At 39.3% G+C, this 24,426-nt stretch overlaps 2 protein-coding genes across 3 annotated transcripts in view; both read right to left on the reverse strand.

Moving 5' to 3' along the window:
- Positions 1-245: 245 nt before the first annotated feature.
- Positions 246-8,337, reverse strand: LOC147175679 (uncharacterized). The gene is made up of 9 exons (XM_086074702.1): positions 8,131-8,337; positions 7,920-8,006; positions 6,914-6,987; positions 5,836-5,956; positions 4,019-4,218; positions 2,249-2,527; positions 1,995-2,159; positions 1,634-1,840; positions 246-1,473 (listed from the first exon to the last, which is right to left on the reverse strand). Exons 1-9 carry the CDS (start codon positions 8,190-8,192, stop codon positions 1,442-1,444), a joined length of 1,227 nt encoding a protein of 408 aa, XP_085930828.1. The 5' UTR covers positions 8,193-8,337; the 3' UTR covers positions 246-1,441.
- A 1,266-nt stretch (positions 8,338-9,603) lies between these two features.
- Positions 9,604-24,426, reverse strand: part of LOC147175680 (cGMP-inhibited 3',5'-cyclic phosphodiesterase 3A-like) — an 80,624-nt gene continuing 65,801 nt past the window's right edge. Inside the window, exons 5-14 of one of the 2 annotated variants that reach the window (XM_086074142.1) lie at positions 20,796-20,869; positions 19,025-19,173; positions 18,774-18,911; positions 17,668-17,779; positions 17,365-17,478; positions 16,500-16,699; positions 14,958-15,161; positions 14,445-14,606; positions 14,109-14,367; positions 9,604-13,573 (exon numbers count right to left, since the gene is read on the reverse strand). In XM_086074142.1, the coding sequence (XP_085930268.1) occupies positions 13,287-13,573; positions 14,109-14,367; positions 14,445-14,606; positions 14,958-15,161; positions 16,500-16,699; positions 17,365-17,478; positions 17,668-17,779; positions 18,774-18,911; positions 19,025-19,173; positions 20,796-20,869 (1,699 nt within the window). In that variant the 3' untranslated portion in view covers positions 9,604-13,286. Of the gene's footprint in view, positions 13,574-14,108; positions 14,368-14,444; positions 14,607-14,957; positions 15,162-16,499; positions 16,700-17,364; positions 17,479-17,667; positions 17,780-18,773; positions 18,912-19,024; positions 19,177-20,795; positions 20,870-24,426 lie in introns of both variants that reach the window. The other variant, XM_086074141.1, reaches the window with a different exon arrangement.

Consider the following 24,426-nt stretch of genomic DNA (forward strand, 5'->3'; position numbering starts at 1 on the left):
ACTTCTGAGGTGAACGGATAAGGAATTTGCTTAACATATGCCAATTTCTCAATCAACTGTTTTGTAAAGCATTAAAACGTAGAATGTAATCGTCATTTTTGAGAGGACTTGGATTGATTGAATAGCATGTTGAGTGGAGGTGTGTGATGTCACTTGGGATTAGAACGTGCAACTTCAGTTTTACAATTGTCATGACTAAAATCCACATCTCACAATAAGTTAAAGATATCAGCAAAATGAATGCACACACTTAATGGTTTTAATACATTTGAGAAGTGAAGCTCCAAAACAAAAAACAAAACATTTGTTTGAGAAACCTCTCCACAAAATATGCAGATCTCAGGAGCACCTTAAAGAGCACATGGCCACAGCTACAAATGCTTAATTTACACTTCATAAAGTACAAGACAGAAAAATTACAACTGGAAAAACCTAAAGTTCCCTTCCGACGCAACGTAGAAGGCTTTTTCAAAAGCATTTGATAGCGTCACACAAAGGAATTAAAAAACGATTAAAAAAAAAAACATGAAAAAAAAAACAACTAGAACATGAAATGACTTCAACTACACATTAACGTTTGAAGTATTAAAAAAGTCCACATACTTTACAAATAATGCCAAAAAGTCTAAACATATAATACACTGTAGGATTTGTTGAATCAACAGCATTCTGCATTGTCCAACTTTATAACACAACTAGTGTTGTTCCGATACCGGTATCAGGAGAGGCCCTGATTGGCATCAGCGAGTAATAACAAGTAACATGCCAATGCCATTATTTCCGACGCTAATGTAGGACTTTGGATGCAGCATTTTGTGTCTTGCTCGTGCACGACATTCACTGATGTGTGACGTTTTCACTGCATGCCGAGCCAAGATAGCCTATTGGCTCTTGAACGCTCTGAACCAATGACAGGGCAGCTTTTTCACGTTGAGAAAAAAACCAACAACAACTAGGTATCGGTACGGTATTGGCATCGGCCGATACTGCAAAACAGGGTATCGGAATCGGGGTCAAAAAATAGTATCGGAACAATAAACACAACCTAAAGTTTCAACATTTTAATTTTGCACATTTTTCTACTTTGTCTTGTATCCTATTTTTAAAATGTTTTCTTTGAGACATTTGGCCCATACTTGCGAGGTACAAAACATCTCTGTAAAACAAGGCATGAAAAATGATTCAGTAATTCTGTCTTTTTTATTAACATCTTTACACTTAACATGTGTAGGTCAATCTAAAAAACGGCAAACTGAATTTAGATGACTATACTAAAAAAATTAAAAATAAAACATATACAATGAGGAAAAATGTACCCCAGCCACATAATAAACCATAATGTTACCAAACTTTTAAAAGTTGAATGAATCCTACACAGAAGCAAAAAAAATATATCAATGGAAGTCTCTTAAATAAGGAGTTGTTCTTGGATGCTGCAAGCTTAATGTCTGGGAACGCTAAGGCGAGGGACACCTTGGGACAGACAAGAGGAGAAAAATTAGTCATTTATTTCCCTTTTGTTTCCGAGTCCTGTTTAACAATTTTAATCATGACACGTCACCACCAGACAACAAGTTACCATCAATTCTTATATGCATTCAATCAAATGGAAAGACTACAACAAGTAACGCACCTGGAGTAGATAAAAGCGGAGGGCGAGAACTTTTAAGGGTGGGTGGAGCACCTCTCATGCTGTGGGACCCTCTCGGGACATGGAGACGCGGCGGGAGGTGCGGTATTAGGGGTGTACGTAGCAAACCGGGGCCACTGTAGGAGTTGTGCAAGGATGGCGATTGTTGCAAGGAGAGCAGAGGGGGAGGCTTGCTTTTCGGAAAGGAACCTAAAAGTGAAGAAAACAAATATTTGAATATTACACTTGCAAATTAAAGCCACTGTACCATTTGAACTAAATGATTCAATTAAAATGTATTGCACAGGAGCTCAACAAAAGTGGGACATAACTAAATGAAAAATATAACAGGCCCAGGCTTTACCTGGTGTAGGTAAGAGTGGCATCGGTGTGGGCGGAGAACAGTCCAACAGCGGGCGCCCCGCCTCACTTACACACTGAGGCGGCCCAAGCGGTGTCGGAAGAAGTGGGGGCGGCTTTCCCGGTCCTGAAGATGAAACGGCGCCCTTCTGCTCCCCGCCGTTGCTCGCTGGTAAGAAAAGGCATGCAGAGTCAAGGAGATCCCATTCGATGAACGGAAACGTCAAGAGTCGCTGACACAACTGAACAGTGTCCCACCTCTTAGATGTTCCTGACGGGCGCGGACAAATGCCAAGATGGCTTCCAGCTCCTCGGCGTAAACGTGCACGCCACACGACAACAGCTGGAGGGACTGACGGATTTCCGAGGGAACAATGTGGCGCTCGATCTTTTCCCGATCCAGAAATTCCCCGAGCAACTGCGACGCCTGCGATGCAATATCGGCGGGGTCCCTTTGTTTGCTTTCCTTACCAACTCCGCGCCTGTGCTCGGCTACAACAAAATCCATGGCCTGCTCTTTGGGCATGTTGCGGTGGACTGTGGGTGAAAGTGGAAGGTTAACCAAATATGCGTCAGAGGGGGCTCACGAGGGATGCCTGAAAGAAAACTACACCCGTCAGTTGGTTTTACTGTACGCTGATGTATGTAGTCATGAGCTACCTCTGGTGGGCTGTATTTCTCAATGTGACTTCAGTTGCTGAATTGGTGAATTGTTTATTAGGCTGGTGCCAAGTGTGAATGGATACGATTTGATTCAATTCATACACAAACACTGAAATGTGCGATCTGTAATGGAGCCTGTTGACATTGAGTGATGCTGCTTTCATTTTGTTTGTCTCAGTCAGAGAATGCTAATATGTCAATTAAATGTTTTATTTAGAAGCAAACACAGACTTGACATGTAGTTTTAATGTAATTGTGCATGATACTAAAAATATAAGTTCATTTGGTGAATTGAAGCGCACATTATGCTATTTTCCCCACACAATGATGTGAGGTTTACAAAATAAGTGAGGTGCATATTTAGGAAACTACACTTTGTTACAACTTGGATTATAATCTCAGCTAGGAAAGGGATTGAATAAATCTAAAAACACAATCTGAAAGTCACAGGAGGGCATCTCTTAGAACTGGATGGGGAATGGGCAATACAACTGATTAGGCAATTAATTGATCAATAAGAAGTCTCAATTGCTCAGGGCTCAGGTAACACACCGATCACGGCTCATCTTGCAAACATCACATGACGAAATCCAGAAAACGTGAGCATGATTGGTCATTACCTGAGCTCTGAGCACATGTGATGTCACTTTCAGTCCACAAGGGGCAAAATGTGTTTTTAAAGCTATTAATTGTACATGAAAAATAATGAAGTTATCAAATTAATTATAGACAAATATCTTTTTACTGCTGAAAATTGCAAAAGTCAACTTTTTTTCTGCAATCTTTGACTAATCTAAAAAATAATGTTTAAAAAATATGTACCAAAAAATTATAGTATAATTAATCATAAATTCCCCCATATTGAGTCAAGAAAATGTCATCCTCAAAGACATTCACACGTATTATGCTCCGCTACAGCCTTCAAATAATGCAGAGCAGCAATGAAAGCTACAAACAGGACATGTGCCCGAGTTTGCTTTTCTCTTCTACAAACTGGGAAAGAGAGGCATAAAGAAGAAATCCAAGTTGTAATAAAATATTGTTTTCTTCAGACATTCATAGAAAGCTATTTTTGGACTGGAGTCAATGTATGCAATGTCACCTGTGGGCATATTGCAACCCCTTTGAGATCAATGTATTATGAAGCCTTTTTGGGGATTATTTAAATAAATAAATAAATAAATAAATAAAACTTTTAATGAAAAGTATCAAAATGAGAATTTGAACTCATGTGGGGTTGTGTTTTCAGGTAGGTTGACTGATATGTTGGTGTGTGAACGGTACAGTGAGTGGTCAGTGGTGGGGGCTTGGAAAACGGATGGAGGTTTGTAATTGGAAGTGGTTTTGTGGGGGAGAGGGACTTACTTTTGAGGGGCTCTGAGAAAATGATAACAGTGCAGGAGGACAGAGCTATGTTTGTCTGCTCCACCAGAATACATAACGGGGAGCCAACACCTCGGACATCCTGTAGGGCTTGGGTCAGGCCCGACTCCGCCTGCAGGTAGAGCATTTCCACCAACAGGCCACGCTCCTGCAAGCACTGGTTTAGCGATTTGGGGTAATCCCTTTGAGAGGAAGAGAAACATGTTAACTCAGCACCTCTTTGTTGACTGGCTTAACTGGAACGAAGACCAACCTAAATGAAATTAATAAGACTCGACAGATTAATTAGTTTGAGGTGACAGTTTGACTTGGACGAGTTGTAAAACCTGGTTAGGCAAACTTGGATTATGAATGTGATGCTTTGAGTAAGTGAGTGACAAATGTATACAATTTTACTGTCAAAAACAGGTGTCTCAAATGGACAGCAAAATATGAATGGAGCTCATTTCAATTTTCAATGTAATGTTTTGATGGCAGTGTGAACTTCGTTTAAGTGTGTCATTTTACCGTGCTACCATGTAGTCTTACAGTACATTAACAGTTGTGATATTTAAGAAAAACGTTTGCAGTCAAACACTTTCAATGTCAATTGCGGTGAGTGAGTGGTGAACAACAGTTTCAACTTTAGTGTTAACTGAAGTTTATGCTTAGATATTATAACTAAGAAGCATGACAGTGCAGCATTTGTGTGGGGCAAAAAGGAGTCAGGTCCCCAAAAATATTTACAGTAATATGTTGTATGGACCCCCACTAGTCTAAACACGGCTTTCTGATTTATATTGCGTTTGTTCATGAGAGCAGCTATGCAACAAAAGCCACCTGTTTTTGTCCATGTCAGGAGGCTGCCATTTTGCCACTTGCTGTCCACTGAAAATGACATCACAGTTGCTCAGGGCTCAGGCAACAAACCAATCACAGCTCAGCTGTTTTCTGAAGCTGGGTGGACGGCAAGCAGCAAAATGGCTGCTCCCTGACATATATACCGAATGGGAGGATTATGCGGCTTAACTCATATTCCACAGTTTTTTTAAGAAATAATGTATAACTGTTTGAATAAAGTCAACATTTATAAGAAAACATTTTTAGGTTGACATGTTGGTCAATTAAAGAGTATAACATATTTTCTCTGAGTGATGGCTGACTTAATATTTTGTGTTCATCATTTATATATTTGAAATGAGGGTAGTGTACTATTGTGTGAAGTGTGCAATGTGTCTTTTTTTTTTTTTTTTGCATGAGCAATATGAGTTCAAGTCTGAAATGTGAAGAATGTTGCTGCGATGAAAGTCTTTCGTTTTTCTTGTCAGTCTGTGGTTCAAACCTTTTATGGTTAAACAAGAACAATTAAAGATTGTCGAAAAATAACATTTTAACATGTTACAGCATTTCACCAAGCTTTAATGTTGGATTGTTGTTTCAATTATTTGGGGAGTTTGCCTTATTCATGGGACTAAGGTGAGAAAAAATAATTATGCATGTCATGTTGAAAAAAGAGCTGTATCATTCGAAATATAAAGACATTTATGTGCCAGGAATCATATAGTATATCACATTTTAAATTTGGAATCAACTGAGATTTGTTGTTGTTGTATGATGTTGTCAGCCAGTCCTTATGAGGAAGTGGTAACGCCAACTCCAGGAATAGATCAAAGTAAAAAAAAAAATAATAATAAAAAACCTGGATGAGGCTTGTGAAACCAATAGTCCCTCCAGCTTTGGTAACGTTTTAAGTAAGTCCTTGACTCAAAGTGCTGGAAACCATTTCTCTGGCTATCAGCATATTCGCAATTTGTACTTACAGGCACTGGTTGGTCACGGAGATGATCACACAGTCAGCAGTTGTTTGATCCTCCTGCACTTGCCTGTAGAATTTCTGATACAAGGTTTTCCGTCTGTCTGCAATGGTGTTCTCGGGCTTGGCTGGAGGAGCAGAAAACTACAAGGTTTGATGAGGAACGGCAAGGGAATGTGCAAGTGGATGAAAATGCAAATCTTGCTTGAGATACTAACAGGAACTTCTGAAATGCAGTGAATCCCTGCATTTGTTGAAAACGTAGCCATTTGCTGTTTTTGTGACCAGGCCTAAACAGCTAGTGTTACTCTGACACCATCTAGTGGAATGTTGAAGTTATTGCGAGATTTAACTTTTTATTTTTTCTCATCTGCATTCAAGGTGTTCGTTGGTGAGTCTTTGCGGTTCTTGAATGCACCTTGTGCAATAAAAATTGAAATCTTCTCTCACAATGCATCTACTGATAGCTCCTGCACTCTACTTTGCCATTACAATTTGCCAGTACAGTATTCCCTAACATTTATAATTATGTGTAAATGTCAAAAGGTGAGTTTAATTATTTAATACCATTTGTGTAAAGCGCATGTGTGCATATTTGTTAGCCCATGTTTGACTTTGTTTTCTTCCTAGCATGTTCTTTAGGCTACTATGCTAGATCTATTGGGGAGCCTCATGTGAAGAGGATTTGTTTGGGTTAAATAATTTACCTACTCAATTCAGTTGTTACGCAACATGTTTATGATTGTGTACATGCTTGGAACATGGCATTGATGCTTTATGAAATGCCACAAAAAAAACAAGAAGAAAAAAACAGACTTGTATTTACTTTAATCTGTGCGTATAAAAAGGTTTAGTTTGATTGTGTGTGGGGGTAAAGAGTACAAAACCTCTCTTGTAACTTGTAATCTATTACATTTAATTATCATTTAGAATTCAGCAGTTGATTTGTTTGAAGTAGTTGAAAAGTAACGCAGAATAAGTGTAATTCAGAGACGGCAATAATGCAACATTTTATTACTTACAAATGACAGCAACCAGTAGTATAATGTGGAGAAGGTATTTGAAGAACTTGTGTTAACTCTCACCATTGGTTTGATGCTTTGCGCCGTCATACTTGACACCACCACTGTAGTTTTGCTTCTGTTCTAGTTCTTTGTAACTGAAAAAAAACATATATTTAATTATTGTGTATATGAATACAAATAAACACACATATTTCAAACTTACACAATAAATGTGCTTGAAAGAATTTTAATTTGAGTCGACATTTGTTTTATACAGGTGGTCTTTTGTTACTACAAAGCTCCATTCCGACAGCAGAAGCATATTACGAAATTGTATGCACTGTAGTCCATCACTTACAGTAAACGTATGAAAACACTTCAAGGCCATACATATATAACAATCAAATGAAAAACAAAAACCATGGTAAGTGTCACGTGTGAGGGGCGTGGCTTTGTCAGGGACAGGGGTTAAAATGTTGTTATCAGCGTAAAAAACCCGCAAACTCCACCTTTAAGTATCAGGTGTGCTTGAGGTTTTCCTTGCCTCTGTCTCCAAGTGGTTGGAGGGTTCGGTTGGTCTCTTAAAACTCATTCACTGCCTTGTCAATTACAATTTGTTTCAACCGGTATGGGTTGGAGAACGTCTGACGCTGCTCCACTGTAAATGTCCAACTTGGAAACATCTTTACTGATGAACAACCACCAATATATGATATTGATGCTTCATGTTAGATACAAGATCATAAAATGGCTGGCAGTGTGATTTCAATAAGTGTGACTAGAGGTTACAGAATCAGGGAGGCACCTTTTGGCATGACATTGATGTGCCCCTTTTGTCACATATGTTGACACCCTTATGTATTGCCAAATGATCATATAATGCTTATTATTATTAATGAAACATTAACATAACTTACAGTTGCAACTCATCAAAGAGTAACATGAACAACAGTATGAACATGGTTGCCCACTTTGTTGGAAGTCGCTGGGTCTGTCTACACAAGCTCATCCGCCGCCTATGGTTTAAACTTCTGCTTTAATTTGGCGCTAAATAAAATACAATTTTATTGAATGGAATTACACACACCTGTCCAGTGCATCCTTGAGCTCTTCGCTCCTCTCCTCCCTGGTTGAATATGGCGCACTTCTCCGGAACAACATCAACGGCTGGGCGCTATACAACAAAACAGAAATGTATAAAGAGATGTTTCACGGTTAAAACAAACGTGGCCGAGTGCTTTGTATGAGGTCTCCCGAGTAGCATGCTAATGCTGAAGCAAAAACGGCAATGCACTGACCTCCCGTTTGGGTTAGCCTGCTGCCGCAGGGAAGCTTTTGAGGCTTTGGGCCAAGACGACATTTTACCGGAGCTCCAAAGGCTAAAAGCAGAGAACTCAATGGCAGTTCGAGTACAATAAATTCTTCGGGTTTCTCCCCACGCGTAGCCAAATCGCCGCGAAGCAGCGGGCCAGCCATACGTCTCCGGGCAAATAAGACACAATCCTTCTTCGATGGTTACGTTCATGGACGTTTGAGTAAAAGTGCGACATTTACATATAGTGGTCAAACTATGGTACTGCAAACATGGTTTGCCCGCATCTGGTCAAAAATAAATCATTGTGCAATTTTTATAGATGTTTTTCCATCTATTGTAACGATGTAGATTAGGTGTGATTCAGATTTAAATCAGGAATTAATATATTCTCAGCCACAGTCGTTCAGAATATACTGTAGGCCTACAGCTCTGAAAATAGACCACTGCATAATCATCACTTTATGCCAACAAAGTAAACCTTCACTGGGATGAACAACAACAACGACAAACTGTTGGCCATTTTCTGTAAACGTTTATATTATTGAGCGTAGCATTTAACCCAAAGATCATCCTTGATTTTGAAGTCCTTATTTTCATTCGTCCAATTGTTTAATCTTGCTCTGGCCTCTATAATTATCGATAGTTGTATTCATGTTGTATCATCTTAAAAGTGACAGTACGATTGCTCTGATCATCCTTTACTGTATTGCTGACTACCCTGAGGTGGCATACGAGCATATTATTAAGGACTTTGAAGTTGTATGTGAATTAGTGTTGTCAAAGTTAAAGCGTTAACTCATTGCTTAATCCCCCCAAAATTATTGCATCAATTATGTATTAACACAGATTAATCATACCATTAATTTTGACCGCAGATGATCCGCTTCACAGCGGATGGTTACGTTAAAGGTTGCGCAGGTTGAGTTTGAGCAATAAACATATACATGCATTAAAGTAAAGCATTTGCTAAATGTTTGCATATGACATTCAGAATATTTGTTATACAATATTGGATATAATATTATTAGAATAGAATATTTGTTTTAGAATATATCCCAAAAAAAAATATATATATATATATATATTTTTTTTTTAAATTATGCAAGTAATTTACTGATTAGAAAAAGAGGAGCATGAGAGTGTGCAGTGGATCAAAAAATGTTGAAGACGTCCTCAGTCAAAACATTAAATGTCAAAATAATTAACACATAACAGGCGCTCTTCAAATTTGGCGGGCAATTTTTTTAAAATAAAAAGTATTTTTAATTTAAGTGATGAATCATCATTAATCAAAATGTAATCGTTTGACATCTCTAATTTGAATGTGTCATATTAATCGGCTAGCCTGTGTTGCAATTTCAACACATCGGTTTAACTTCCGGGTGTACTAAGCAAAACATGCTTGTCACATCCAAAACATTTCAACATAAAGTGTATTGCAGGTCAGGATACATGGTTAGCTATCACTGATCAATTTATTTAGACATGCACACATTAAAAATAGACTCGCCCACCCAAGAGTTTATATTGCAGTGGATTCTTCCAAACTGACCATTTGTAGAAGCAATTTTCTTCTTTCTCCATACTTTGAAATGATAAACATCCATCGGCTTGTTTGCATTAAGATGGCAGCACATGCATATGCATTCAGCATCACATGATCAATTCTTTGTTTATTTTCCCAACTAGTAAAGACAAACACAGGGATACCACAGAACTTCTTCTGTCTTATAATTGAATGTATTCACATTACAACATCAATTTAGATCAGTTTGTGACAATTTCTAATAATCTTCAAATTATATTCATGTATGATACATACCACTAGGCACTTCCAGTAAGTCTGGCAATATTGAAGCCACAGTATAGTGACTAAATTACAAAACGGTAAAAATAAATAATGCATTTCTAGAAGATTTTTGTAGTTTTAAAATGTCTTTACTGTACATAATATATTCATTCATTGTACAAAATGGAGCATTATCCTGCAAGGGAAAAACAAACTCTTATGTTAACAAATCCTGTGTATTTGGACAAAATATTATTTAAGTACATGTGGCAAGTGTGATGTTCAAGGGAGAGGAAACAAATTTGCCATAATAATGTGTCTGCTATATAAAAAATAATAAGCAATTTTAAAGCTGGTGTCGCTCTCATGATTACAATTGTCTTACAAATGTGTGACAATCAAATGGCAGAAATGAAGACAAAAACAATATATAACACATTGACTTAAATATTATGTTCTCTACCCCAAAACAGTTTAATGGTCTTTGTGATGTGACTAATAAATTTGTGACGAATGTTAAAATGTCAATCGTTGCCAGTGAACATGGCCACAAAGCAGTTTCTAGGTCAAAGTGGAAGCACAAGGAGAAGTACTGTTTGCACACAGGTTCTTTGGAGAGCAACCGTTTCATCAGAGTAACTCAGAGGAAGTAACTGAATGCATCAACCTTACCAATATTGACTATTCGCTGCCATACAGCCGCATCAAAAACAGGACAGCATTGGACATAGAAACAAGGTTTGCAATTAGAAACTTTCATAAATGAATCCTCCCCAAGTTCCGTGTAATAATATACATTCACAAATCAGTCAGATCCCTTCTTAGACTCACGCAGCCTCCTTCACAGTGGAATCCCCCACTGTGGTGTACATTGAAATGGAAATTATGCAGCAATAAGCCTGCCAATATGAATATCAATGAGCAAGATTACATGAAACCATCAGATTAAAATCTTCCAAATTCCACAAAGCGACACGTTTGTAGATGTCTTTCATCATTCATCCATTTACTACATTTGACTCGCATTTAACTAAATGTTCAAGTTTTTTTTTCTCAACCTGACAAATCATTCATCAGAGACAATTTTTGGCTTGTAAGGAGTTTGTCACACTGCAATTGGCTGGCAACCAGTTCAGGGTGTACCCCGCCTACTGCCCGAAGCCAGCTGGGATAGGCTCCAGCACCCCCGCGACCCTTGTGAGGAATAAGCGGTTAAGAAAATGGATGGATGGATGGATGGGTTTGTCACATGATTTTTTTTTGTAAAATGTAATTTACATAGTTTTATGCATTAGTGTTCCTATACTTTGCGCTATTCATTTATTCATGGTTTTTTTTTACATAATTTTCTTTGTGTTTAGAAATTGCATTGTACTTATACGCTGTCAGAAAAAAAGGATAGGCTACTGTTGGGATCAATTTTTGTTCTCCGAGGTACAACTTTTTGTGACGATGCTTTTCAAAAGAGCCCATTATCGTGCAGAATAGAGTTTAGAGAAATATACTGTAGTAGTAATCATAGAACAGGGATGGGAAACTAAATGCACTTCTTGTAAAAGTTTTGTGCATTCTTCGGTTCCCTGGATGCATTGCGGGTTGTTATGCTGAACTTTTGCCATCATAAGATGATGCCAGTCATTATCGTTTAGGTCTCTTTGCCACTCGTAGTTTGTTGAATGTGTGTGTCAATGTGTCACGTTACATTTAAATTGCACATTGTCAACATGAAACTGACTGTGAGTTGTGCGTTGAAACAGTAACATCCATTAACGAGCAACTCTAAAATGACAGCATTTCTACATTGTTCTTCTAATAGAGATGAACAAGTGAAAGTGCTATAGGTGACATCTGTCAATACAAAAAAAACCAAAAAAAAAACTTCAAACCAATCGTGCTCGGGGAAGCATTTTTTTTTACAAATTTGCCTATCCTTGACCAAAACAATACAAAAAGGTTAATTTTCAGAACATTTGTTTGTTTCGTTTTTTTCTGACAGAGTATGAGACCAAAATAATGACTTTGTGGTTGCTAACGTGCTACTTGAAAAGGGAATCATACTTGTCAAGACTCACTTAACATGCATTTCGGAAATCAAATCACCCAAAAGTGTCAGGAAAGCACGACATGACTTATGATGTGGCAAATATTGTGGGATGCAATTTCCTGAAGTGTCAAGCTACAGTACATAATAATGTAATTTTTCAGTCCGAACTCATCCAGTTGATGCGTATGGTTGTTATTAACATTGCTCCCTGATTTCATACTTTCTGTGCTTCAATGTGTGTTATGGACATCATCAAAAGTAGCTTACAATAATATCTTAGCACGTTGTTGCTGTCCTATAAGAGCTTTTGTTGAATCTCAACAATTGAAGGTTTCCTGAGGGTTAAAGGTTCACATATGGAGGAATTGATTACTCACAGAAATATATAATTCAAAGCCATGAAGAAATAATGGGAAGGGGAAAAAAACGGGGGTATTGCAGTGCTCTACTGCTCATTAATGTGATATTCTCTTTAGTCTATCTCATCTCATAATTTTATGACTGTTCTTCCCTAAGAAATTCCAAATGCATTTACAAATTGTTAACTTTATTCCCTTTTCCCGTGATCCTGAATCAGTCCATTAAAACATTGTTGCTGCATATTCCCGTTTTGTTCTTTTTACAAAATAGAGGACCTTATTATTGTTTAAGGCTGAGGAATAGTTCACGTGGGCACAAACTTAAGAGTGTGATGAGAATGAAGCATCTGCATTTAAACATACATGGCTATACAGTACATAAAATGTAAAGTACAGTATAACATTTATAAATATTTATTGTGTGAGTGATTCATGATGGCCGAGGTTATAGGAACGACAGTTACACCAATGTTCCCCAATGAATTGACTTCTTTTATGTTCCATAAACACATTATGGCCCATTTGTGACCTCCACGCCTGCTGAAATTGAAGCACAAAGAAGTAACGGGGATGTCCATATAATTGCATTCAGAAAATAATTATGTATAAATTGGCAGCAAATGTCATCAGTCTCGTGTTACCACATTGTGGTTGAGGTCTGTGTAGTCAGTCTGCCTCTTCTCTTGACAGTAACAAAAGAGTCTGTATTTCAAAGTACATGCATAATCTCGTATTGCAAGACGGAAAGCTCCTTTAAAATGTTTGGTGAACTCAAATATTTAGACAAAAGTGAGTAAAGCACAAAATTTCCCACCCTGTTTTTTTATTCTTAGGCACACATTTCCCAATCTACAGTGTTGTGTCTAAAGTGATGTGCTGGCAAAAACAGGTTTCAGTAAATAGCATAAGAAACGGAGAAACACTTGTCCTAATCCTGACAGACGCGTTCACTGTGTGTCTTCCTCCACTTCCTGTGGCGACGCAGGCCACTCGGGTTCCTCTACTCCTTCCTCTGGATCCTCCCCTTCAACCAGCTCCTCTCTGCTGCCCGGCTCCTCTTCCTCCTCGTGAGTAGCCAAAATGGGCTCCGTTACACTGTTCATGTGGACCGACTCTGATCCTTGGCCCTGCTTCTGTGCCTCTTCCGCGATCACTTTCTTCCACATCTCGTGGTTCTCCAGCAGGTGATGAGTGATCTGACAAAACACTTTCCTCCTCTTCTTGGCTGCTTTCTCTAAGATAAAAACATATACGTGATTAAACTGCACAGTCAATTTTGTAGAGTACAATTTGGTACATTTGGTCCCACTCAAACAGAGTAAAATTTACACTTGGAAAAGAGTAAAATATTCTGAGTAGATTTTACTCCAAATTATGTTACTGAGAATTGACCTATCCCATGACAAAAACCTAGTATCGTTTTTTTTTTCACTCAGAAAGTACATTTTAGATGGATTTTTTTTAGGTACATTTTATTAATTTATTAAAAAAAAAAGTTACACAAAGGGTTGAGGAATGAACTCACGACCTTCAGCTACCACCTGAGGTATGCCACTCCTACTGTTTGTTATATCAAAAAGGAGACCAAAAAATGATCTCGCATAAAAAAAATATTTTACCCTCTTCCAAGTGTAAATTTGACTGTTTAGAGATGGACCAAATAGACTATTTTTATAGTAAAATGCACTCTACAAAATGTACAGTTTTGAAATGCAAGGATGGTGACAGAGTACGCGTTAGTCAGCAGTGGTAAGACCACATTGGCTTACGTGATGACTCTGAGCTGGTGGAAGTATCTTCCTCTGCCGTGTCTTCCTCCTCCTCCTCCTCGTTCTCTGTGCTTTCAGGCTCCTCTGCATCCGTCTTGGGTTCCACCCATCGTCCCGGCATGAGGCAGGCCGAGTCGTAAGAATTGCACAAGGGTCCCACGATGTGTGTGATGAATGACTCCTGGAGTTTGGCCAACTGTGGTGCGGCTCGGTCCATGAAGGGGCTGACGGGGAGACCCAGATTGGACTCTTCATCACCCTACATGCAGCATGACCTTCATTAGCGCAAGGTGACAGCCAGAAATATGCAGCACTGATTAAGGAGAGTTCTCCGACCTGTTCATAGAACTCATTGACAATGCCCTCTGTCCACTGTAGATGCAGGTCCTTACACTTAAGTGGCCCGTTGATGTCAGCCAACTTTATGCACATCTGGCAGACCAGCAACCTGTCATTCTCATTGGACCAATCAATGCCTGAAGATGGATCATCCCCCACCTAGGGAATCAATAGAAAAATAAATACAATGGCTGATGAAACTAGATGTCCATGTTGTTACTTTCAGCTTTTGCCTCCACATGTTCAGTACATCTTATACTCTTCCCTGCTGTGTCTGCAGCATAAAGTGGAGCTTTTGAGCATTCTATTGGTAAATTAATACAACTTGCTCATTGTTAACTGGATGGGAAAACTCAGAAATTGGCACAAACGAGCCAAAGGGATGCAGTGCAAGCACACACTCTTGCGGTTGATCAGGATTGTTTTTGTTGTTTTTAGGATATCCAACAAATTATATCCCCAAACTCCTCACAAATGCTTTTTGGTTGTTAGCATCCAAAGCGTAAATACCTTTGCATTGAACTCTGCAAGAAAATCAAAGTGCTTTTTCAAATCTGTGGCCAGTATGGCCTCAATGACCAGGAAACGGAATCGCTTGAACTCTGTGTGGTCCAAGTTGAGGAGGAAGTTGAACTCCGGCCGGGACAACAAGAGGTTCCAGGCCGAGGCAGCATGGTGGTTCTCCAGAACCGAACGGTCATTGTAGAGCACCGCCTGCACAGACACAAAACACACTTTACAACAGATAAAAACATGCCAAGTGGGCCGATTTCTTTATATTGTGGTAAAAAGGGGAAATTATGACATACACACTTTGATTAAATGTTTGTGTTTGCAAAAAAAATGATCTCGTACCTTGTTAATAGTTACAAAGATACGGCGATCTGATATCGTAAAAAAACGTAAAAGCCGTTTGCAGGACACAAAAGACAAACAACTAGTGACGCTTAGCTACACACCTATGGACAATTTAGAGTCTTATTTTTGCGTTTCCATGTACATGTTGTCAACACTTAAGGACAGCAAATTATTTTATGACAAAGAGTCAGTCAAAATTAGTGGCATATGATGGCAGCTGATTAGTAGCCTTTTCAGACCCGCATTTTTTCTGCTGGGCAAAATTTCTTGTTTTTTTTGTGTGTGCTAATTTTGACTCTTTTCCCACGTAAGAACAACATGGATTTTTTTGGGGGGTGGTTATCTCATGTTTTTAGTTGTTATAGTGGACTCCAGGATAATATGGCTGTAACGTGTTGTAAACTTACCAATCTTATATGCAACATTTTTAACATGAACATCATGCAAATCAACTTGCGATTGTGATTGCTTACTTAAGATCCAATCATGAACCAAAAGTGTTGACAACATCCAAATTATGTGTTTTATTGGTTTAGACACGCGAGCGAATATGTCATGTTCACTGGGATCATCTATTGATCCGAAGGGTTAAATAACAAAAAAACAAAAAACATTTAGGCTTATATTCTGCCAGTTAAAAAAAAAAAAGTTAGTAGGTCAAGATATTTAGTATTTAAAATGGTAAAATGACAGCCATCAACTTAGTGCACTTAATTCATCCATTTGTACATTTAGATGCCTTACTTAAAACAAGTATACAATAGGGGTCACCAACATGGTGCCGGCGGGAACCGGACATAGCCCCTAAGAACCACATGGGAAGTAGCTTACCAGTGATGGGACATTGTAATTTTCTAGGAATGTCATATAAGTGATTATTTGAAAATGTAAACACTAGCACAGATTTATTGAAGTACTGTATTAACATGATCATTATTTTCAGATAAATCAATATAACATAATCACATTATTAAGGGGTAATTTCAGCAAATCTGGATCAAATTTTTAACCCTGAATGATAATAATAATAATAATAATAATGCATCCGATTTTTATTAATTCACATTAATCATTAGCCAAAAGTAGCTCTTAGTTTATGTATACAGTACAATTTGACCCTTTTTTTTTTGCAGCACTCAGTAAGTAGTTAGCTATCATTAATCATAGTCCTTTTTGGTGCATTTTGAACTTTACCTGGGGGGCGCTGGTAGCCACGAGGAAGGCGTTGGTCCGCCCGGGGTGGTCGTAGTCGTGCATGGCAGCAGCCACGTAGAGCGCCATAAGCTCCAGAGCCGGTATGAGGCCAGACAAGCAGCCATAACCGTCCTCTGACACAGTATACGTCTTTGACACCAGGAAGCCCATATGACTGTGAGTTATTCCACTGTCGGAATCTGGCCACGGGGGAAGCAGACAAAGGGAGTGAGGTGAAGAACAGAGTGCCACAGTTTGCACACACACACACACACACACATTGTGCTTTGAGGGTACGTATTATTAAAAAAAATACACATGCACACAGAGAAATACATTTCTTGAACTCTCAAATCCACTCGCGAGTGGATCAAAGGGAAGGCTTTAGTAAGGCATACAAATGAGGGTATGAAAATATGGTTGTGAGGAAATTCTAATCTGCCTGCAATTTCATGCTGTTCAGGACTTCAAATAGTTTTGCTATGTGAATGGAAGTGCCCTAAGCCTGAATAAGATATGACAAACTTTGAATTGGGGGGGGGGGGGGGGAGAGAAACACATACTCCTGAAGGTTTCTCTCAAAACCATTAATGAGATGTCTTGTAGTTTGACTCTGGGTAGAAAACAATTCTATAAAAATAAAAATTTATTTGTTTAGTTAATAGCAAAACAAACTTTTACAAGACAGTAAACAATTCTTCTTGTGCTAATATAAAATTAATCACAACATGATTAATGTGAAATTCAAAGCGCCTCTCGGATTTGAACCCCCATTTATAGCCTGTACCTGAGATGGGACAGGTTCCACGCTCTCTAGAGCGTGATTCCAAAAGACAACGTGTTCGTTGTATACTGATGAGCACACCTGAGTCACTAGCAGAGCTGTGGTCAGCAATGAGGCTGGGCAGACCCGGAACCGGTTGAGTGGTGAGGTACCAGACTGCATGGAGCACATCCGTGGCGTGCACCCTATTGTGATCTGAGTCAAGGAACAACAGTCAGTTTATAATTTTCCACTAGAGGGCAGTGTTGAGCTGCTTATCCTCATTCTAAAGCCACCCAATTAATTTCACAAACAATGCAATCTTCTTGTAGTGGATGATTTGGTATTTGGTCTTGGTAAAGATCCTGAATGTAACATAAGCAGACGGGATTTGTACAAGCTTACACGGTATGTTTCTGTAACCATTTTCAAGGGCATGGAAGTAGTTCATGAATTCTTGAATCGGTATCTTGAAGGTCTGAAACAAACCAGTGTCCTCAAAAAGCCTGTAAGAAACCTGAGGGGTAGAAAAAGAACATCATGGAACCACCGTTTATCCAATTTTCGATGCTGCGTGTCCTCATCGGGTCACGAGTGAGCTACCTCAGTTGACTTTGGGTACACCCTGGGCTAGTCACACAAAGACAACCAACCATTCGCACCTATGGACAATTGTAGGGTTTCAAATTAGCATATAACACACACACCATTTTGGAATATTAGAGAAAACTATTATGCAAACTCAATACAGGAGAGTCTGAGCAGAGATTCAATCCAAGTGCATCCAAACTGTGAGGCAGATGTGCAAACTACTACTCCACTGAGCTGCCCATATCACATCATCACCAGATGTAAAGTTGCACGCTGCATACTAAATCGCTAGCAAAACTTTTCCAAAGTCAAATCCAAGCACTTTCAATGTAATTCCAAGACTTTCTATCATAAAACAGCTGTAGTATCTTTAACTGTATGTGAATAACGATCATTATTATTCAATTGATCAAAACAACACAAAGTTCACATTATTTTTTTATTATTATAAGGTTAAATGACGTGTAAAGTAGTAATCCATTTTACAAGGAAACTATTCTGTCAAATTACTCAAATTTATAGTTACAGGTTAAATTCACTCTCCAAATTCAAAATAGAATTCAGATTTTACAGCATTTGGAACCCAGATAATGCAGAGTGGATGAATTATGAATGGACCTGTGGTTAGCACATCTGCCTCAGGGTTCCAATTTTGGCTCCAGATTTCTTGTCTTGAGTTTGCCTGTTCTCCCCTTTGAGTACTCCGGCTTCCTCCCACATCACCAAAACACACATGAGATGAAGTGATGACTATAAATTGGCCATACGTGTGAAGGTAAATGGTTGTCAACATGTGCCCTGTAACTGGGTTGCAACCAGCCCAAGACATACCCCACCTCTCCCCCAAAGCCAGCTGCGATAGTCTTCAGCACACCGGTAACACGCGAGATTCACGATAAACCCTTTTCTGACTTGCTCACCTGACTGAGGATCCGACCACATTTGCCGTTAGTCTTCTCCATCAAGCTGAAGATGGGAAAGTTCCAATTGTTTAGCTGACTCATCATCGGCTCTAAATCTTCCATTAATAGCGGCTCTGGGGCCAGAATAGGTTTGTCCTGTACAAGTGACACATGATGAAAAGGGAGAGTTTGTTCATTACAGAAACGTCAAGTTGTCTACTGATGTCCCCGAGGTGCATTTAAGGAGTCTTAATGGCTCCCAGTCGTACCTCAGGAGGTAATAGCGGGTGGAGAATGACATTCTGGGAGGAGTTTTTTCCTTCTTCTGTGTCCTCTTCTGTGTGTGCTACATCACTGCTGTCACTGTGGTTGGCTTCGTGGGTGCTGTCATAGTCTGATGACACAACCACTTGATCCTCTGCTGTTAGAAGAGGCAAGACCAACACATCACAGCTGGGTTCTACAGGAAAACGTCTGTGTTCATATCTTTAGTGGTGGTTACATTTTGACATTCCAATTTTTCTTTGGACCTTCCTCAAATTTTTGGGATGGAAAATATGAACGGTACACTACAATGTCAGTCTAAATAATTCTAAGTCAAAAACCCTCCTCATAATATATATGTTCTATGAGCCACCACTACATTTAGATTAATATTGTGTTTGTGGAATATGAATAAATCAGCAAAATCCTTAGGCAATGTAATGTTATTTCCAGTTGTGTCAAAGATGATGCCCAAGATGGATGACAATGGGTGGATTTTGCTGCTTAATTCATACAGTATTCCACAAATTAACATTAATACACAAGTAACATTTATCAGAACACTGTATTTAGACCAGCGAGGCCGCATAGAACATCTTATTAAAAATACATTTTTTGACTTGTCTTCCCCCTCTTCTGGATCCTGTTAAATTGCAGATAAATTGTAGCATAATCTATGGAGCATTTTCCCATTTAGAACATTAGATATGCCTGTACTAAGAAATACTGGGATTCATTTTGGACATGTTTTTTTTTTTTTACCAAAATTTTAAAGCTATGAAAATGTTCTTATAATATTGCCTAGTCTTTTGTGACTTTCTTGTACGAGTACATCTGACCAGAAAAGTTGTACAACAACCGTTACGATTCCAAAAATAGGGTTAGCTGTGTAACAGAGTTAAAAATTTACTTAATTTATTATTTTCCATTCTAATTATATTTTCGAATTTGAATGATCATTTCGTGGTTATTTTGTATATTTGTGAATTTCATCTCAATGAAACCTTTTTATTTATCAGTGTGTTGTCAATTCCTGTGTAATCTGTGCCCTCTGCTTCCATCACACTTTTTGGGTTTCCGTAGCCATTTCCGTTTTGGAATTGGAAATGGATTATATCCCATCGAGTCATTATTGAGCTCTTCGATGCCACAACGAGAGGCTTTAGCCACCAGCTAGCTTGCATGCTAATAGGATCCTTCGAGCTGGCGGGCAAACGTCAATCAGGCTGTGACTTACACCAGATGTTTTAGGACAACCTGCTAAGTTTATACTGACAATGCTTTGGATCACAACATATTAGCTACAGTAGCCTAAATAACAACATATTTACCATTTGTAAATTTAAATAACAACACAGACATTTTCTGTAAATTGTGGTATCCATGGCAGACTCATAGCTAACAAGCTAGCTGCACACAGTCGAAGAAATGTGCCAAGTAATCATGATGCAAACAAAGGCACTCCGTTCTTTTATATTGGTGGAAGAGTGGCTCATGGAGGATTCTTAAGTGTGTCACCGGACGCCATTTAAGCCATGCCCAAAAAAATAAGGAAAACTGGAATGGTGAAAAACTGTGTAAGGCTGTATCTCCACAGTTTAGTACAACATTGTTCTCTGTCTGAATTCACTGAAGGGTCTTAATTTGTTATTTTTTTAAGGAAAATTTAGTCATTTCATTGAGAATGAAGAAAAGATACCAGGTTGCCCCATTCTGAGATCTCAAGCACTGTTACATGCAAATTTGAAGTAAAAGTGTAACCATTGTAGAGCGTACCTGAGCGTGGTATCCTGTCTCCCTTGTCTATGGAGCCCTCTCCGTGGCTCAGTTTGATGTATGGTCTTCCACAACTGTAGACAAGAGGGATCGGATGTTGAACTAGTTTTTTGTCATATTGAAAAATATATAAATATTGTCGACACAGTGCTTGCTTGGAGGAACCAATTAAAAACCAACCCAAATTGAGCACATTCAGCTGAAATGCACTGGGGGGGGGACAGACCAAGAATAGTACACATGTTTGCTTGTCGAAAACAAAGCGTACAAGCCTTTGCTGTCAGCAGCTGAGCCCAAGAATTGGGACGGATTCCATTCAATATATCTTTCTTGGATGTCAAAACACTTGGAAGACGTTGACTGGAAGAAAAAAAACTTAATAAGGGATCCCCTTTATGTATTTTTTTTCCTGTCAATGCTTGAACAAACAGTTTGTGCAGATGTTTCAACAGAAAAAAAAAGATCAGTCAATGTAATGGATGACAACACAAATAAATTACAAACGACAGGCAGCATTCTCTGATCTCGGTGCTGCTCGGAATGACACTAAGAATTACGAGTCCATTCTTGATACAGTACATCACTACAGGGAGCCTCTCAATCAGCTCTCAAGTGTTTCCCCATTGTGGCCATTATCAGGCTGGAGGTGTTTCCAATTAAAATACCTTTTCTGTGTTGGAGGAATTGCCAGTCTTTCGAGCATTGTGTCACCAAGAGCACAAAGGCATGCAGTGTGGCTCCCTATCTCCTCTGATAAATTGTTTGGTGAGCTGTGCCTCACCCACCCTAGACCAATGGTTCCGAGGGCCCAACAAAGACTTCTGTTGTGTCTGTGCGACCAGGTCGGACCGCTGCACGTAATGTCTAGCAGGTGTGGAATATAAAATAGTTTGATAGTTTGGCGGGCAAACAGCTAGTTCATTATTGTCAGCGGGATCTGCGCTAGGCAGGAGTGCTTGCTTGACTTAAAAGGTTTGACTTTTAATAAAAGTTGAAAAACTGGCAGCCATGCTTCCTATTCTGCTAATGCAGCAGAATAAGCTCAGTGACTGACATTGAGCCGTCAGCGCAGAATGAAAATAAGAACGGTGGACGTGTACACATGCGGCCAGGTATCAGGTGACTTTGCTTTTATCACAAGAACATCCTGAGTCTGCACGGGCGCCTGCAAATACACAAGAGTGCAACTCAGCCTGTCATTAGATTTGTTGTGGCACGTATTGTACTTAGCGTAACTTCCCCCAAATCTGCACGTTAGCAATTAATTCATAGAACAATTACACCCCTGTATAACATAAAGTAAAACAAGTATATGACAAAGTTAAGTATTATACACATAAACAATATGTAGATCTACTATATAAGGCACCCAATTGGCAGTAAGGCAGGGAGGACGATACTCAAACGGGCACATTTTTAAATCAGGAAACGCATGTGCATATATGGGGCTGCAGGGCGGCACAGTGACCTAATGGCTAGACTTTCTGCCTGACAGTCTGATGACAAGCATTCCTATGTGGAGCTAGCATGTTCCCTTCCTGTACTGGGCCTTCCTCTCCCCAAAATTCCAAAAACATGCATGTTTGGTTCATTTATGTCTCAAAATTGTTGTGACTTTGAGGGTGAATGGTTGTTTTTCTTGACATGTGCCTTGTGTTTGACTGGAAACCAGTTTAGGGTGTAGCTACCCCACCTCTCGCCCAAAGTCAGCTGCGATACGCTCCATCTTACCCAGGAGCTGACTAAGGACCACATGTATAGAGAAGGGTGGGATGCATGTATAGGCTTGGCATGTTTATGCACTGTGGTTAGCACCTTAAAAGCAGAAGTTCTGGGTTTGAATCTCGGATTTCTGTGAGGGTTTTCTCTCGTGTTTTCTCAAAGTACTCTCATCCAAAGTCAGTAGTGATAGGCACCCCATGACCATGAACAGGATGAGTAGTACAGTGTAGAAAACCGATGCATGCATGAGTGTAAATTGTCTGCAAAATGATCTAAAGATTGCTGATTAAAATTGTATGGATGCATCAGTGTTAGTAAAGGGAATGACAATACTGCTTGCCCTCAATAAAATCACGGGTGCAACTCAGACAAATACCAATTCCATTCAAAAAAACATTCACATTCACACCTATGAACCATTTAGAATTTTCAGTTAACATGCATGCTTTTGGATTATGGGAGGAAGCCTGTAGTAGCCGCGGCAAACTAGCACAATAACAAACAAACAAAAAAGTGACCGATATTCTTGTTGTTAAGGCAAAAAGTCAATCTAAAAATGGCATGCAAATACAATGCTCCTGAAGTTGAGAAGGCGTGAATGGCTGTTTGTCAGTTCAGGGTGTACCCTGCCCAAAGCTAGCTAGCATAAACTCCAGCACGCCTGCGACCCATGGTGAGGATAAGACACGCAGCGAGCCTTGTGCCCTTACATAAATGAGGATCCGCCGACATTTATGCCTCATGACAGATGTGTTGTCTATGAAAAGCCAGCCCATAAAGTAGAAGACCGTTTCAAAGAATGATTTTCCTTCCATGTTGTTGAATTTAATGTTTTTGGAGCATTTCAGCGGGCCTTTGCTCCCTCTCCTCACTCAGTTGTAGATTTTATGTCTAACCAATCACAACACACTGACAAACTAGCTTTGGTCTGAGGCCCAATCAGACAACAGCCAAGCCACAATAAGCACTATGGCCATTACTTCTGTTTCCAGTAATCCACTCTCTCTCTTTAAGCCAGATGACGTGAAGAAGATAACAGCACGCGGCTGAGCAATATGGAAGGTATTCTATTTATTCAATTCATAACACATAATGGGGATATTGAAGGGGTAAGGAAAACAGGCCTAATGTCTAATTAAGATTGCAATGATATGATGATGAAGCAGAGAGAAGGAAATTGAAACCATTTTTTCCCTACGTGTTCCTCTCAATGACTCAATAAATTATAGTTATGATTAGCGTACATCAAGCTTCAATGGTAGATGTTACCTCAAGGCACTCATCTCATTAACATTATGCAATTGAGGGGGAAAAAAACGTACGTTTTGATCCTAACTACTCATACAATCCAAGTTTAAATAACCTTGCTGTTTAAATAAAACGACGCTAGCGCTCTCAGGCGGTAAAGTAAACCCAGAGCCACCTCGGTACACTTCAATTTTGTGTTTGTTTTCTGCAAATGTGCTCGTGATGGTGTATCAAATGTGTGTAATAATTGTGGGGTTCTGGTGACAGGGGAGAGGCCCTGCTGTTTGTTTATACTCACACCTTAAGTGGTCATAGCTGGAGCCAGTTGAGCTGAGCAGAGCCTATAGAGCAGTAAAAGTAGGCCCCTGTGTACAAGAGCTGCTCAGTGTGCTTACATTTACAGAATGTGCTCATGTAACGCACAGTCGTTGTGTAAATACACACCCCAAACAGGCTGCTGACAGACTTAACACTCGCATGTCTTAAGCTGGGTCCACACATACTGACAGACCAAAATCATCACAGATATCAGATGTCTCTCAAAGATGATCTTGCAGTGTGAGGTGTTGCAGGAGTGACGTTTCCTCCCTTATTCACTCGGACAACATTCAGGGCCAACAAATCAATATCATTCTGTAGTTCAATATTTACAATCGCGCAC

The sequence above is a fragment of the Leptonotus elevatus genome, chromosome 4 (genome assembly GCF_054856555.1).
Source record: "Leptonotus elevatus isolate MCC_2025b chromosome 4, RoL_Lele_1.0, whole genome shotgun sequence".
NCBI classification, from domain to species: Eukaryota; Metazoa; Chordata; class Actinopteri; order Syngnathiformes; family Syngnathidae; genus Leptonotus; species Leptonotus elevatus.

What these genes read in the sequence shown, in the direction of transcription:
- LOC147175679 (XM_086074702.1), bottom strand. Translation starts at nt 8,192, where the DNA reads ATGTCGTCTTGGCCCAAAGCCTCAAAAGCTTCCCTGCGGCAGCAGGCT. An exon ending in CTCAAGGATGCACTGGACAG is followed by an intron (nt 6,988 to 7,919) that starts GTGTGTGTAATT and finishes GTTTTTTTTCAG; the next exon opens with TTACAAAGAACTAGAACAGA. An exon ending in TCCGCTTTTATCTACTCCAG is followed by an intron (nt 1,474 to 1,633) that starts GTGCGTTACTTG and finishes GTCTGTCCCAAG; the next exon opens with GTGTCCCTCGCCTTAGCGTT.